Below are 13337 nucleotides of genomic sequence, written 5' to 3'. Positions count from 1 at the left end.
AAATGCAAGCAACATGTCAAACAACACTTCGGAACATTGAACATCCACAGGACCACACTTCATTTGTAGCCAGTTAATACAGGCGAGGTTAAAATCTCCAGCAACTATTATATTTTGATCGCGGCACTTCTCTAAGTGATCGTAAAGTTTTGACAAGAATTCTGGCGTGGAACCAGGTGACGTGTAAACTCCAGCGATAATTACACTACTGCCACTAAATTCAAATGGGCAAAAAACGCTTTCATGATCTTTATCAACTGCTGGCAGTGAAAAGAATAAAAGTTCACACTTTACAAAAATTGCAACACCGCCACCTTTAGTTTCACGGTCTTTCCGATAACAAACATAAAAAGGTGGAAATATGCAACTATCTGAGATATCAGAGTGAAACCACGTTTCTGTGATGATGGCTATGTGAGGATCATATGATAGCAAAATGCATTCAAGCTGTTCTGGTTTATTCCGCACACTTTGCGCTTTCAAACAAACGATACGAAAAAGTTTCTGCGCAGGCTTTTGCTTAGTGCAGGAGCGACATTTTTCAGTTGTGTTCTTCATACGAAGTAATTCGCAGTTTTCGGCATTGTCCCACACACGGACATTGTCGTTCAGAAACAACTTGTCATGAACCAGTTTCATTTTGTCATTTGGACGGCTGTCAGCTAGTCCGGACTGCCATAGTTTCTTATCTGTGCAGTTTCTTGTGAATAGGCATCGGAAATTGATTTGTCGGTACCCTTGAGTTTCGAGCAGTTCTTAAACAGGGAAACCTTTTCATTGTGATTGCACAGGCGTACGATCACGGGCCTTATCTTGCTTTTCCTGGCCTACCGATCTTATGAATACGTTCCACTGAACTGACATTAACGGCGAGCTTTTCTTTGAAGACCTGACGAACTACTTTATTTTCAAGATCCTGTCTATTTTCTTCGAAGTTTTCCTTGATACCGAAAACTAAAAGGTTATTTCTTCGAGCTCGGTCTTCGAAGTCTACCAGCTGTTTGTACTGAGCCAACCAAGTTTCTTCCACATGTTGTACTGTTTCTTCTAGCTTTTGTATTTTCAATTCGTTCGTTTAATGAACTCCAAAACCGCGTCTGTTTTTGTAAGCTTCTGACTCATTTCTAAAAGAGAAGCATCGCGTGTATTGCCGGCATTTTTTATCTCTTGAAGTTCAGCTAGAATATCATTGAGTCTCTCTGCAACGGTGAGACGAGGGCCAGGGTTGCATTCAACATCACCACAAAGCAGGAGTAAGAGAACAGACCAGCAGTCATTAGCAATCTGAAAACACCTCCGAGGGCACGGCAGCACAACGATAGTACGGGAATTCGTACGGACAGTAGAAAAAAGGTTGTGAAATCTAACCTGCACAGCGATCCGACATGGTGAAACATGTTGCTTTGATGAGCGCTGCCGTGCCCTCTGAGGTGATGCGAAGAATCCGGGCCTTTTGTAGTCTTTTCCGTCGACGTCACAGAGCCGTGAAGCCAATGCGACATTCTATTTTCTGTGATAATAACAGGAGCGATATCCTGTGAACAAGGCAGTTGTTTCCACGTGTCTGAAGACCCAGGAATCCAAAGCGCATGCCCAGGCAAACCAGGCGGATCAGGTCGGCTGAAGCTGGACGACGGCAGCACGAAAATGACCCGCACAGCGATCCAGACATGGTGAAACATGTTGTTTTGATGAGCGCTGCAGTGCCCTCATCTTGCCAGTCCGCCAAAATGATCCAACATACAGAGACTCTACCCCAGCCTTTCCTGCCACCTGGTTGTCGCTATGACCCCGTTCTTTTTGACTAGCCGCGTTGGTGGCTAAGTGGTTATGGCGCTGGGCTGCTGGCACGAAAGACGCGGGTTCGATCCCGGCCGCGGCGGTCGAATTTCGATGGAGGCTAAATTCTAGAGGCCCGTTTGCTGTGCGATGTCAGTGCACATTAAAGAACCCCAGGTGGTCGAAATTTCCGGAGCCCTTCACTACGGCGTCTCTCATAGCCTGAGTTGCTTTGGGACGTTAAACCCCCCTAAACCATAAACCTTTTTGACTAGGTTGGACCGCTCCCTCCCTCTCATGGTTGCCACAACATTCTGATAGTAATTGACCGCTTCACCAGTTGGCCCGAAGCAGTGTCCATTCCGGACATTACTGCGGAAACAGTTGCCTTAGCCTTCGTTTCAGCATGGGTTTCCTGCCTCCGCTGCGCCGTCATTGTTACCATGGATCACGGCCGCTAGTTTTAATGCACCCTCTTCAGTTCCCTCAACCACCTGCTTGGCACTAAACACTGCCGAACTGCAGCATACCACCCCTGTGCCAACGGCATGGTCGAGCGGCTCCATCGCCAGCTCAAGGCTGCCCTCGCTGCGCGCCTGGATCGCGAGCACTGTGTCGACCACCATCTTATGGTACTTCTTGACATAAGCGCCGTCCTCATAATCAAATCGATGGTGTTTACATGCCCCTCACGTCATCTTGCCCTGCAAACCAACTTACGAAAACAGCAGCGCGAGCCGGCGCCGAGGGCGCTTTTTACCTCTGGTAAGATGGCGGCAGGCGGCTTCGGTCGGAGCGCGCCCTCTCCACTCCAGCAAGTTCTATATATCCTCCTAGGTGCACCCCTGCTTTCTGGAGACTCCCTCGTCCCAGCCCCTGCAGTACCTCCAACACCTACATGACTCTATTCATCACCTGCGCCCAGTCCCGCCTCGATCATCTGACCGCCATGCATTCGTGCACGCAGACCTTGCGTCCTCGACGCAAGTTGTTCTAAGGCGCGACGCTGTAAAATAGCCTTTTACCCCCTCGTACGACGGCCCGTACCGCATCCTCAACAAGACGAAATATTCGGCGGCTATCTTGCTGAACGGTCGTGGAGAGGTAGTCTCCTTGGATCGCCTCAAACCCGCATACCAAGAGACACCTGCCCAGGAGCTTCCCTCGACTGTTGCCGACTTATCCGCTGACCTGCCTGCGCCAAGGCAGCCCCATATCTACCCCGTCAGTGAGTACATCTCGGCGTTCCATCTTGGCGGGGGTCCTGTAGCCCACAGTGACGTTGCAAAGCGGAGGCGCTAAGATCAGCGTTCCCAGGCGGCTAAAGAAGAAAATAAAGACGAACGGCGCGTGAGCGGTGTGCACGCACGGCACGTTTAGTGCTAAAAGGCTTCTACACTGGTCCTCTTGCTCTGGTGCTCCGCTGCGACCCTTCAAAATCCCTACAGTTGTATGGTGAACTATTTCTTTTGCGCGTGGGCTTAGCCTATGTGAACAGGCACACTAGTTTTGGCAGCGTTACCTATGTATGAAACGAAGTATAATCAAAAGCATGAACTTCACTTACTTTCATCACTAGTACCACTATGAGGATGCAACAAACACTTTGGTTAGACCTTATTCCAACATACACCCCAACTGCTTTTAGGGCGTGTAAGGCAGTTATTTTCACACTGGTGTTGACTTCTGGCATAAGATAGTGACTTTTTCTCGTCATCTCATACACCAAAAAAAAAGAGGGCACTGTGACATGCCGTCGCTTGGAGCTGAAAGCATAGCATGAAGTGCAGCCATGCACGTCTTCTTATGGAACCTAACAATAATGGGCATCTCAAACACCATTCCAGTAATAGCAGGAATAAACGATGAAAATGATTTTCGTATACTGGCAGCAAAATGTTTACATATGAAAAGGCGCAGAAAAAGAAAAGAACAGTTCTTGGGGTCTCAATCTGATCACAGCGACATGAATTGAACAGCATGATAGACTACTCATTTTCCCTCACAGTATCAAGTTGTGCCATCTCCTGTTGCAAGCAGGCATCTGTAATATTAAACAGGTATTGACAGCTCAATACGCCATGACGTCAATGCATAAAGCAGAAAATAGTGACGCATGCACACAGCTATGAGGCTAATAAAAATGTGAGGAACAAAAGCTTGCATATGTGCCATATACAGCAGGACGTGTCGTACGGCAAGTAGCTTCGTAGTGTCCGAGTTAGGAGCTGTGCAAAAGACATTCACAAGAAAGACAACCAGTAATTGCACCTGTCCCGTCTGTCGAGCTGGGTGTCTTTTTTTTTGCAGAGCCCTTAACTGTGATGTCATAATCCTCCTCTTCACATTTTCTGACAAGGCCATGACAATGTCACGTTTTCCCACTATTTAGTGCTTGTTCCATTCGTGCTCCTTCCCCGCACCCACCCATTGTGACATCTTACGATTTCAACAGTACTATGTGCTGGCAGAATGCGCTAATATTGTCTGCCATGGGTTCTTTTGCAGTTGGCATCATCACCCTGCTTCACAGGTTGAAGAAAACTTTTTAGAATACGAGCAAACTACCATACGCCTCAAGACATGCGGTGAAAACCATTATGGATTGGGAGTGCCTTTGGAGACGTGAGAGTTCAGGAGAGGGTGTTAAATAGCAGCACCGGAATGGATCAACGGGCATAGAAAAATACAGGCGGCTATGCACCATCACAGAAAATCCAAAAACATAGCAAACACTTTGATAAGTGCATTCTATATATTTGGCTAACATTATCGTGATCTTTCTGGCTGCACTGCTAAAATACATAAAGCGTTTTTCCAACGATGACCTGGTTTCCGTAACTGTCTATGAAACCACCGAAAAATTGCGGAAAAAACAAGCTCACCAACTTAGCAAAACTTCTGCTCTCAAGAATCAGGGCTCAGTGACAAAAGAAGAGATGAAAGCGTTCCTCTGTCTTGTGTTTTAGCAAAGAATGGTTCAAAAGCCGAACAAGGACTGGCCAGAACCCTTTGAGGAGAAGCGTATTTCATTTCAGTGATATGTTCTATCGCTGCGACACAGCAATGCTATGAACTTTGGCAGATCGGCAACATCAACAAACGTCCCCTCTATTTTGATATGCCCTCTCCTCCCCCCTCCACCCAATACCACAGTGCAGTCACCAGAAGCGAAACAAGTTGGCGTGCTAGCGTCCAGCAATGAGAAGACACGGGTAACTACAATGCTGATGAGTAGTAATGGTAGTAAGTTGTGGGTGCACTTTCTGCGAGGAGTTATAGCACATGCTAACGCGAAGCGTTGGGTGTGCACCGCCCTTGCCTCGACTGGATAGACCACATCTGGCAGGAGAGGCCAGGCACTAGCTTGAAGTTCCACTCCATGCTTCTTTTGGATGCATTAAAGGGCCACCTAGTCCAACATGTCAAAGAAAAGCTTGGAACTAGCCACACGGGTCTTGTGGTGTGTGGGGTTTTAATCGGGGGTAAACAGTTTCTCCCCGCTTAATCGCGGCTGACATAGTTCAAAACCGCCCTACCCCACCCCGTGATCGCGTACGCTACTGAGCGCACGCCAAACACGGCGGGCCTTGCTCTGAGGGAGCAAAGAAACGACACGTTGGCTGACAAACACAGGCATTTATTGCTACAGCAACAATAACGCCAGCTAGCAACAAGATACGCTAATAAATCGAGGTCGTCTGACTCACCAGTGAGGTTACCAACGAATGTTCGCCCACGCTAGGGCAAGGGACATACTCCGAGGCCGGACGGGACGTGATACGGGAGCCGGCCTCCCTGTCACTTCCTCGCCCAGATGGCGAAGAGCGGAGCCGTGAGTGACACGTCCACTCAAGCCGCCGATCCCAGCGATCCCAGCGGTCCGTGTTTTTTGCGTGTTCCTTCTCTGTGTGTGTGTGCTTCTTCGCTGCAATATGAATCAAAAACAGCGGTAGAACTTCTGCGCTCTTCCGCGTGCGAGCAGTTTCTCGCGCTGCGACGCTGGCGCCCTCTCTCGTTAGTTAAGGTAACTAACGAGGGAATGTGCTCCTCCTCGAGGCGCGGCTGCTGCTGCGCGGTGCATCGCGGGAAAGTCTACAGAGGGGACTGCAGGGCAGATCCCCACAGATGATACCGGTTGAAACGACCTCTCAACTACAGGCACTGAATGTATGCACCAACAAGCCCATGAAGGAGTGTAATAGAGCTCTCCATAATGAGTGGCTATTGAATGGCTGCCACACCTTCACAGCCAGTTCAAGACTGAAAACGGCGCGAGAAACGGGACAAGGTAGAAGCAACACACACAATCATGAACCAACTGGCCCAACAATCCTCCTTTTGCTTCATAGCCAGCAATAGGCTGAATCATGCCTCAAACTATCAAACTAGGAAATGGCCAGGTGGGTGGATGATGCTTGGCTTGGGTACAGTGAACTATAGAATATTGGGTAGTGGGCTCACTACCCACTACCCAGCGGTGGCCCCGCGAATGTTGGACAGGCTTCTGCTTCAGGGCGCCGGCACGAGGTGGTGCCAGAGTTTACTTCACGGTATGAGTTACCGTCGCTGCACTGCGCCGTGTGTATTTGTAGGCTCGTTTTCGTTGCGTTGTGTGATTTTGCGCTGGTTTGCACTCTTCTACGGGGTAACTTCACGTAACTTTCAACAAACTTCAACAGTTGGCATACCTAGCAGAAAAGCTGAAGTACAGATATTTGATGACTTCAAAGCTTAGCAAAGATCCTCTTGAGAGTCGGTTCGGAATCATAAGGCAGTTTTCAGGATGCAACCAGCACCCTACACCAACCCAAGTTTTAATGCTAGTCAGTTGCCTATCATTGCGTGGGCTCATGGAATGTGTATCGCAAGGTAATCATCCCGAGACTGTGCTAGATTCTCTGCTAGACTTTGAAGATGGAGGTGATGGAGCATGCCCTTGAAATGCAGTGTCAAGGTCTTCCACTCAAGAAGAGAATTCAGCTTGTATGCTTGCGCATGACCACGATAAGCACGTAGCTAAAAGTAACTGACGACTGGTTTTCTCTGTAGCAGGGTATGTTGCACGGAAAACTGCACTGAAGACAAATTGCCAAATGTGCATAACCTTGCTTACAATGCAGTCTCCAGATGAAAACTTTTTCCTTGCAAGGCAGAAAAAATACGTACCGTGACCACGGAGGACTGCTGTACCCATCGACGCAGCTTATAACTTTGTGTTGAAATTTGAAAACCTCTTCACACAATGCTTTATTGGAATTAATACTTGATGTGCATACTTGAGCATACTTGATGTGCTGGAAGTGGTTAGAAGTAGATCGCAGAAAGAAGTTGGTTTCCCCGTTCACGCAGAAGGCCTCTCTGAAGAAGTAATAAGGTTTTACTTAGCAGCTATAATGCACTTCATTGTGAAAAGAGTCAATTAAAAAAGGTAGGAAAACGCGAACCAGCGAAGACCCTTAAAATGACCCATTGCTAATCCTGCTCTGAAGTGCTAGAACAAGGTGAAGAAAAAGGGAAAAATGAGCGAGCATAATTATATACAGTGTTGACAAATCTTCCTCATTAGTTTCAAAAATCAATGGCTGCATGGCTGTCCAAATAAAAATGAAGTCACTGTTACTGTGCTCTCTGAATGGCTTGCAGAGCGCGCGCCTCTTGTTCAGCGCAAAATGCGAATTGTAAATAATGTATTACACCCCCCCCCCCCCCCTCCTTGTACTCGTCACATTTAAGTGCCTTCCTTCTACCTATAGTCTCCCTGCAGAAGCAGCTTTTCTAAACACGTCACTGGAATGCATCTCGTTCAACCTTTTACTTTACAAACCGCTGAGCTGCAAAAGTCCCAGCGAAGCAGATGTTGGTCTATAATGAGTTGAAAATGTCTGAAAGAGATGGTGATAGCACAGTGTTTTGTTCATCTGGGGATGACACTCTGAGCGTCATTTTTTACCGTGGCCAGTGTATCGTACGTCTAAAGGGAATAGGCACACATTGCAGCAAGGTGCTGTGCCGACGAAGAAAAAAGCCCCTCGGCAGTTTATTCCTCTCCTTTTTAAAGGCCACGAAACGAAAGAGGGGAAGGGGAACGAGGGAGGGAAAGATGCGGCCCGCCGTTCTCGGGCTGATAAGCTGCTATCTGATACGTCTTCTCTTCTGTATAAAAAACAAAAAAAAACAAACAGACAAACTACGATATTTGGCGGAAACTGCAGTCATAGTGAAGTCGTCGAGGTTCCGCACGTTGCCTGGTTGATTTCCGCGGACCTGACGAGGTGAGATCGTTTTCATGCGTAGCTGCTTTTGGATCTTCGATGTTCTGTCTGTGCCGTGGAGATTGTTCTTGCGAGATGTCGACGTCCCGGCCTGTCTCCTGAGCCGCGTGCGTCGGATGCACCATGTTTTGTCGGTCTGTATGTGCGTGTCCTCCCGGGCGGTCGATATCCTGGTCTTTGTCGCTGAGACACTGTTTTCCCAGGCTGTCGACGTCCTGATCTCTGTGCATACTTTCATCGCCTCCGGGAATGTGCAGCAAGGGTTGCCTGTTTCGCCTCAAGAGCCGCTGGTTCTCAGTCTTCACCACGTACGACCTCGGTGCTGCTTTCTCGATTACTGTTGCTGTGCGTGACCAGTTGTCGCCGTGCACACGAACTGAACTGCCCTCTTTGAGAGGTGGCAGTACCTTTCCCCTCGAAGATTGGCAATGCTTTCGCACTGGGACACTGGAATCCTCGTTGTATTCAGGCAGGGAAGTGCGGAGGCGTCGGCCTTGCAGCAGTTCGCCCGGAGAGCGGCCATCTTCTAAGGGAGAAGAACGATAGGCTAAGAGACCCAACCAAAAGTCACCACGTGACTCATTCGTCTTCTTAAGGATGCGCTTACTTATCTGAACCCCCTTTTCCGCAAGCCCATTTGACCTTGGGAATTCTGGACTCGATGTGATGTGCTGGAAGTCGTACTTCTGCGCAAACAAACGAAATTCTCGCGATGAAAACTGGGGCCCGTTGTCAGTCCACACTTGCACCGGGATGCCGTACCGTGAGAAAATGGCCGATATCTTGGCTATGACCTCTTTTGCCGCTGTGCCTCTTAGCTTCTCTACTTCAGGGAAATTTGAGTGGGCATCGTACACTACGACATAAGCGGCTCCCCCAAACTGGCAGAGGTCAATTCCTACGCGGTACCATGGCCTATCCGGGGTGGGCTGCATGAGCAAGGATTCCCTCTGCTGGTTGTACGCATACTTTTGGCAAGTACTGCACACTCGCACGAACTCGTCAATGGCACTGTTGAGCGCAGGCCAGAATACCAATCTCCGCGCTCTGGCTTTGCATTTATTTAGTCCAAGGTGCCCCTCGTGAATCCTCTGAAGAATTTCTGCTCTCATAGATTTAGGTATGACAACTTTAGAGCCCTTGAGCAGTATTCCTTCTACCACAGACAGCTCTCTGGCAAACGGCTTCAGTTCACCGTCGATGGCAGCCCCTTGTAAAATTCGCTGTCTCACCTCGCTTAAGTACGGGTCATCCCTGATTTCCTTTTCCAGACGCTCTTTCATTGGCGTGCTTACGATGCTGGAGACGACGTGTACGGCATGGATGTCGCAGTCTGCTTCCGATGAGGCACTCGACGCCTGCGTTGGCACCGGTGCACGTGACAACATGTCCGCCAGCAGCAAGTCTTTGCCAGGAACGAACTGCAACGTATAATCATATTGTAGCAGCCTAATAAAAAAACGCTGCAATCGCGGAGGCATGTCTGCAATGTTATTTTGGGAAATTGCAAGCAAGGGCCTATGGTCAGTTTCGATCAGTACCCTGCGGCCATAAACAAAATGATGGAACTTTTCGCATGCGAACACTACCGCAAGCGTTTCCTTTTCAATTTGCGAATAGCGGGTTTCGCTATCTGTTAGGGTCCTTGATGCGTACGACACTGGTCGCCAGTCACTGCCATATCGCTGCAGTAGTGCAGCGCCCAAACCAGTAACCGAAGCGTCCGCAGTGATCTTGGTTTCTTTTGCTTCTTCAAAAAGCGCGAGTAATGGAGGGTTTGTCAGTGCGTCGCAAATTTCTCTCCATTCACGCTGATGCGCCGCCGTCCATTCAAACATGACGTTTTCTTTTATGAGTGTCCGCAGTAAGACTGTCTTATCACTCAGTGACGGGACGTACTTGCGAAAGTAGTTAACAACGCCCATCATTCTGCGCACTGAATGCCTATCTTGCGGCGCCGGCAGCGAAAGGACGCTTTCAACTAAGTTGCGACCGGGACGAACGCCTTGCTGACCTATTACGTCGCCCAAGAACGCAATTTCTTTCAACCCAAACACGAATTTCTGCCTGTTAAACGTCAAGCCCGCCTGTGCTGCCCGCGTTAGCACGGCATGGAGGCGCTCGTTATGCTGCTTCTCACTGTCACCCCACACTAGAATATCATCAATGTATATGCGGACGCCTTCCAGTCCCTCGAAGATTTCAGTTAGCGTTTTCTGGAAAACATCGCTCGCTGATGAAATTCCAAAAGGAAGACGCAAAAATCGGTAACACCCAAATGGTGTCGCAAAAGTACACACCCGCGATGTAGCTTCGTCTAATGGGATTTGATGGAAACCTGCATTTGCGTCTAGCCGGGAAAAAAACTTTGCACCCGACAGCTCTGCCTCAATCTCTTCCCTCGTTGGCATTGGATAGTGCTCGCGTTTGATGTTCTTGTTGATTTCCCTTGGATCCATGCAGACACGAAGCGCTCCATCTTTCTTACGCGCTATCACCAAAGGGCTTACCCATTCTGTGGGCTCATCCACCTTTTTGATAATGGCAGCCTTTTCCATGCGCTCCAGTTCTTGTCGAAGAGGGTCCCGGAGGGCCAAAGGTACTCTTCGTGCTGGATGCACTACTGGGACAGCATCCGCCCGCAGGACCATCCGGTACTGCCGTCCAACACACCCCGTACCCTGGAACAAGTCTGGAAAGGCTTTCTCCGGTGCTGTCTCATTCCATTCCACCGAATCCACAGCTTTCGGCACTAGCCCAAACTGCTGACATGTCTGCAGCCCTAGTATGGCCTGCCGACCCTTCTTGACCACGAAGAAGGTCACAACGTGTGCCACACCGTTGAGAACAAAGATCTCTCTATCCACTCCGACATGCTTGATAGCACTGCCGTTGTACGCCTTCAGCACTGCAGTGCTTTTCTGGAGGCTCGCGGTGTTTTTCAAACGACGGTAAAGAGTTACAGGAACTATGTTTGCTTGTGAGCCTGTGTCAACTTTGAATCTAATTTCTTTGCCGCGTATGTTTCCGCTGACCGTCCAGTCTGCACCGGCCCCGTCGCTGATTCCGCACACTCCGATATCTAAAATATCGAACCCGTCCTCCATCTTATCTTCTTTTACTTCATCTACCTGTCTGCTCTGGCGGCGCCTGCAGCATACCGCAAAATGATTCGGCTTCTTGCAAGCATAACATATCTTTCCATACGCCGGGCAGTCTCCTTGCGCATGAGCCCTGTTGCATTGTCGACATCGAAAAGGTTTCCGGTCATGCTCCCGTTTGTGGGCGTAGTCTACTTGTAGGGTGTCATTCGACCAAGCAGCATTTTGCCGCGCCGAGACCTCGGCCGCTTTGCACATCTGCTCCGCCTTCTGTAAGGTTAGGTCCTTTTCTCGTAGCATTTTCTTCCTTATCTTCGGATTGTTAGTGCCGAAAACAACCTGATCTCTTATCATAGATTCTTCGAGCGTGCCGAAATTGCATAGCTTCGCCTGTTTCTTTAACTGCCGCAGATATTGCTCAAAAGGCTCTCCTTCATCCTGCACGCGGAGGCGAAAAACGTGTCTTTCGTAAACTTCGTTTCCTTCATCCACACAGTACGCCTCAAACTTGCGAAGCACTGTCTGGTAGTCTTCCTTGCTCTCACCTGCTTCGAAGGAGAAGTTGTTATAGACGTCGAGAGCCTCTTCACCCGCGGCGCTGAGAAGGATTGCCGTCTTGGCGGCTTCCGATCTGGGCAGTGTAGTGGGCGTAGCCGTGAAGAAAAGCTCCAGTTTTTGCTTGAACGTGTGCCAGTTCCTTCGTAGGTTTCCGGAGAACTGTAGCGGCTCTGGAGGCTTGACAATATCCATATCGGCGGGGCTTCGGCACTTCTGACACCATGTATCGTACGTCTAAAGGCAATAGGCACACATTGCAGCAAGGTGCTGTGCCGACGAAGGAAAAAGCCCCTCGGCAGTTTATTCCTCTCCTTTTTAAAGGCCACGAAACGAAAGAGGGAAAGGGGAACGAGGGAGGGAAAGATGCGGCCCGCCGTTCTCGGGCTGATCCCCAGGTGGTCGAAATTATTCCGGAGCCCTCCACTACGGCACCTATTTCTCTCTTTCTTCTTTCACTCCCTCCTTTATCCCTTCCCTTACGGCGCGGTTCAGGTGTCCAACGATATATGAGACAAATACTGCGCCATTTCCTTTCCACCAAAAACCAATTATTATTATTTACTGATAAGCTGCTATCTGATACAGCCAGTAACCACGTTCGAAAAAAAGCTATCCATGGGGCAACATTATACATTTTTAAAATTGCAATTTCAGCATCATTTTTATCACATCTCTTTCAATGACCTTCTCGTTGCAGAATGCGTAGTACAATGAAAGCTCGTTAATTTGAACTCGAAATGGACCAAAAAATTGTTCGAATTATCGAATGGGCGCCAGAATGAGCAGTCATTGCGCTCCGCCGCGCGGGCAGAATACGAAGCAGTCACATCTAGACCCCCTTTATTGCGAGCTAGGCGCTGGTGCACGTTTCTGGCGGGCGATTCTAAGAATTAATTTAATTTGGTTCTATTGGCAAATGAAATAAATTGATCAGCCAGTTATGCGGGGGGAACAAGTACTGGAATGCATTTGCATGAGCAGCGAGTTTCACTGCTGGAATATAGGACGTTATTTATGCTCCAAAAATGTGTATATATGAGGAAGCGTTGTCAATATTAAAAGTATTCAGTAGTGTGCATTCGCTTGCGTTTCTCTTGGCAGCACGACGGCAGCATCATCTGCAATTTTCCCAAGAGCTCCAGCGCAGCGTCCAAGGTCTCAATGGCAGAGAAGTAGCGTGCTGCAACATCGAGCACCGACGCTACTTCACGTGTACGTGGCGGAGGCATAGGTTCGTCGCCGCAGTCAGACTCATCACTGCCGGCTGTGCTCACCTCACGTGAGCCCTGTGGCGTCCGCTGACAGCATGTAGCCTGAATTATATCGGCGTCACTCAAGGGCTGCAACGTCTCCACACTGCTGTCCACGTAGCTCGCCACACCAAAAAAAACGCATCACGGTCATGGAGTTTCGTACTGTTTATTAACTGGAGGGAAAGCAGGCGCCCTGCTAGCCCCGCCTATGGCAGTTTGCATGGAGCTTCCTCGAGACCCCGTCAGCCACCATGGCCGCTCTAAGCATCATGGGGCGGAGAGCTACCGACTGTAGAACCACAACTTTTGGCAAAAAAGTAATGAAAAAATGAAGCGTTGTTCGATAATAAAGAATGTCCTAACATTCAATA

General features: G+C 49.0%; 1 protein-coding gene across 1 annotated transcript; it reads right to left on the bottom strand.

Annotated features, from left to right (window-relative positions):
* Positions 1–7949: 7949 nt before the first annotated feature.
* Positions 7950–13021, bottom strand: LOC144120392 (uncharacterized). Its single transcript, XM_077652740.1, has 5 exons — positions 12993–13021; positions 11701–11786; positions 10565–10962; positions 9350–9475; positions 7950–8580 (listed from the first exon to the last, which is right to left on the bottom strand). The coding sequence occupies exons 1-5, from the start codon at positions 13019–13021 to the stop codon at positions 8389–8391; spliced, it is 831 nt and encodes a 276-aa protein (XP_077508866.1). The 3' UTR covers positions 7950–8388.
* Between the last annotated feature and the right edge of the window lie 316 nt (positions 13022–13337).

The sequence above is a fragment of the Amblyomma americanum genome, chromosome 2, assembly GCF_052857255.1.
Source record: "Amblyomma americanum isolate KBUSLIRL-KWMA chromosome 2, ASM5285725v1, whole genome shotgun sequence".
NCBI classification, from domain to species: domain Eukaryota; kingdom Metazoa; phylum Arthropoda; class Arachnida; order Ixodida; family Ixodidae; genus Amblyomma; species Amblyomma americanum.
This window is presented reverse-complemented; position numbering and strand designations above follow the sequence as displayed.

Coding starts and splice junctions, on each gene's coding strand:
- LOC144120392 (XM_077652740.1), bottom strand. CDS start 13,021: ATGCTGTCAGCGGACGCCACAGGGCTCAC. Junction 11,787..12,992: donor GCGGACGCCACAGGGCTCAC/GTGAGGTGAGCA, acceptor TACACTGCCCAG/ATCGGAAGCCGCCAAGACGG. Junction 8,581..9,349: donor TACACGTCGTCTCCAGCATC/GTAAGCACGCCA, acceptor CTTCTCCCTTAG/AAGATGGCCGCTCTCCGGGC.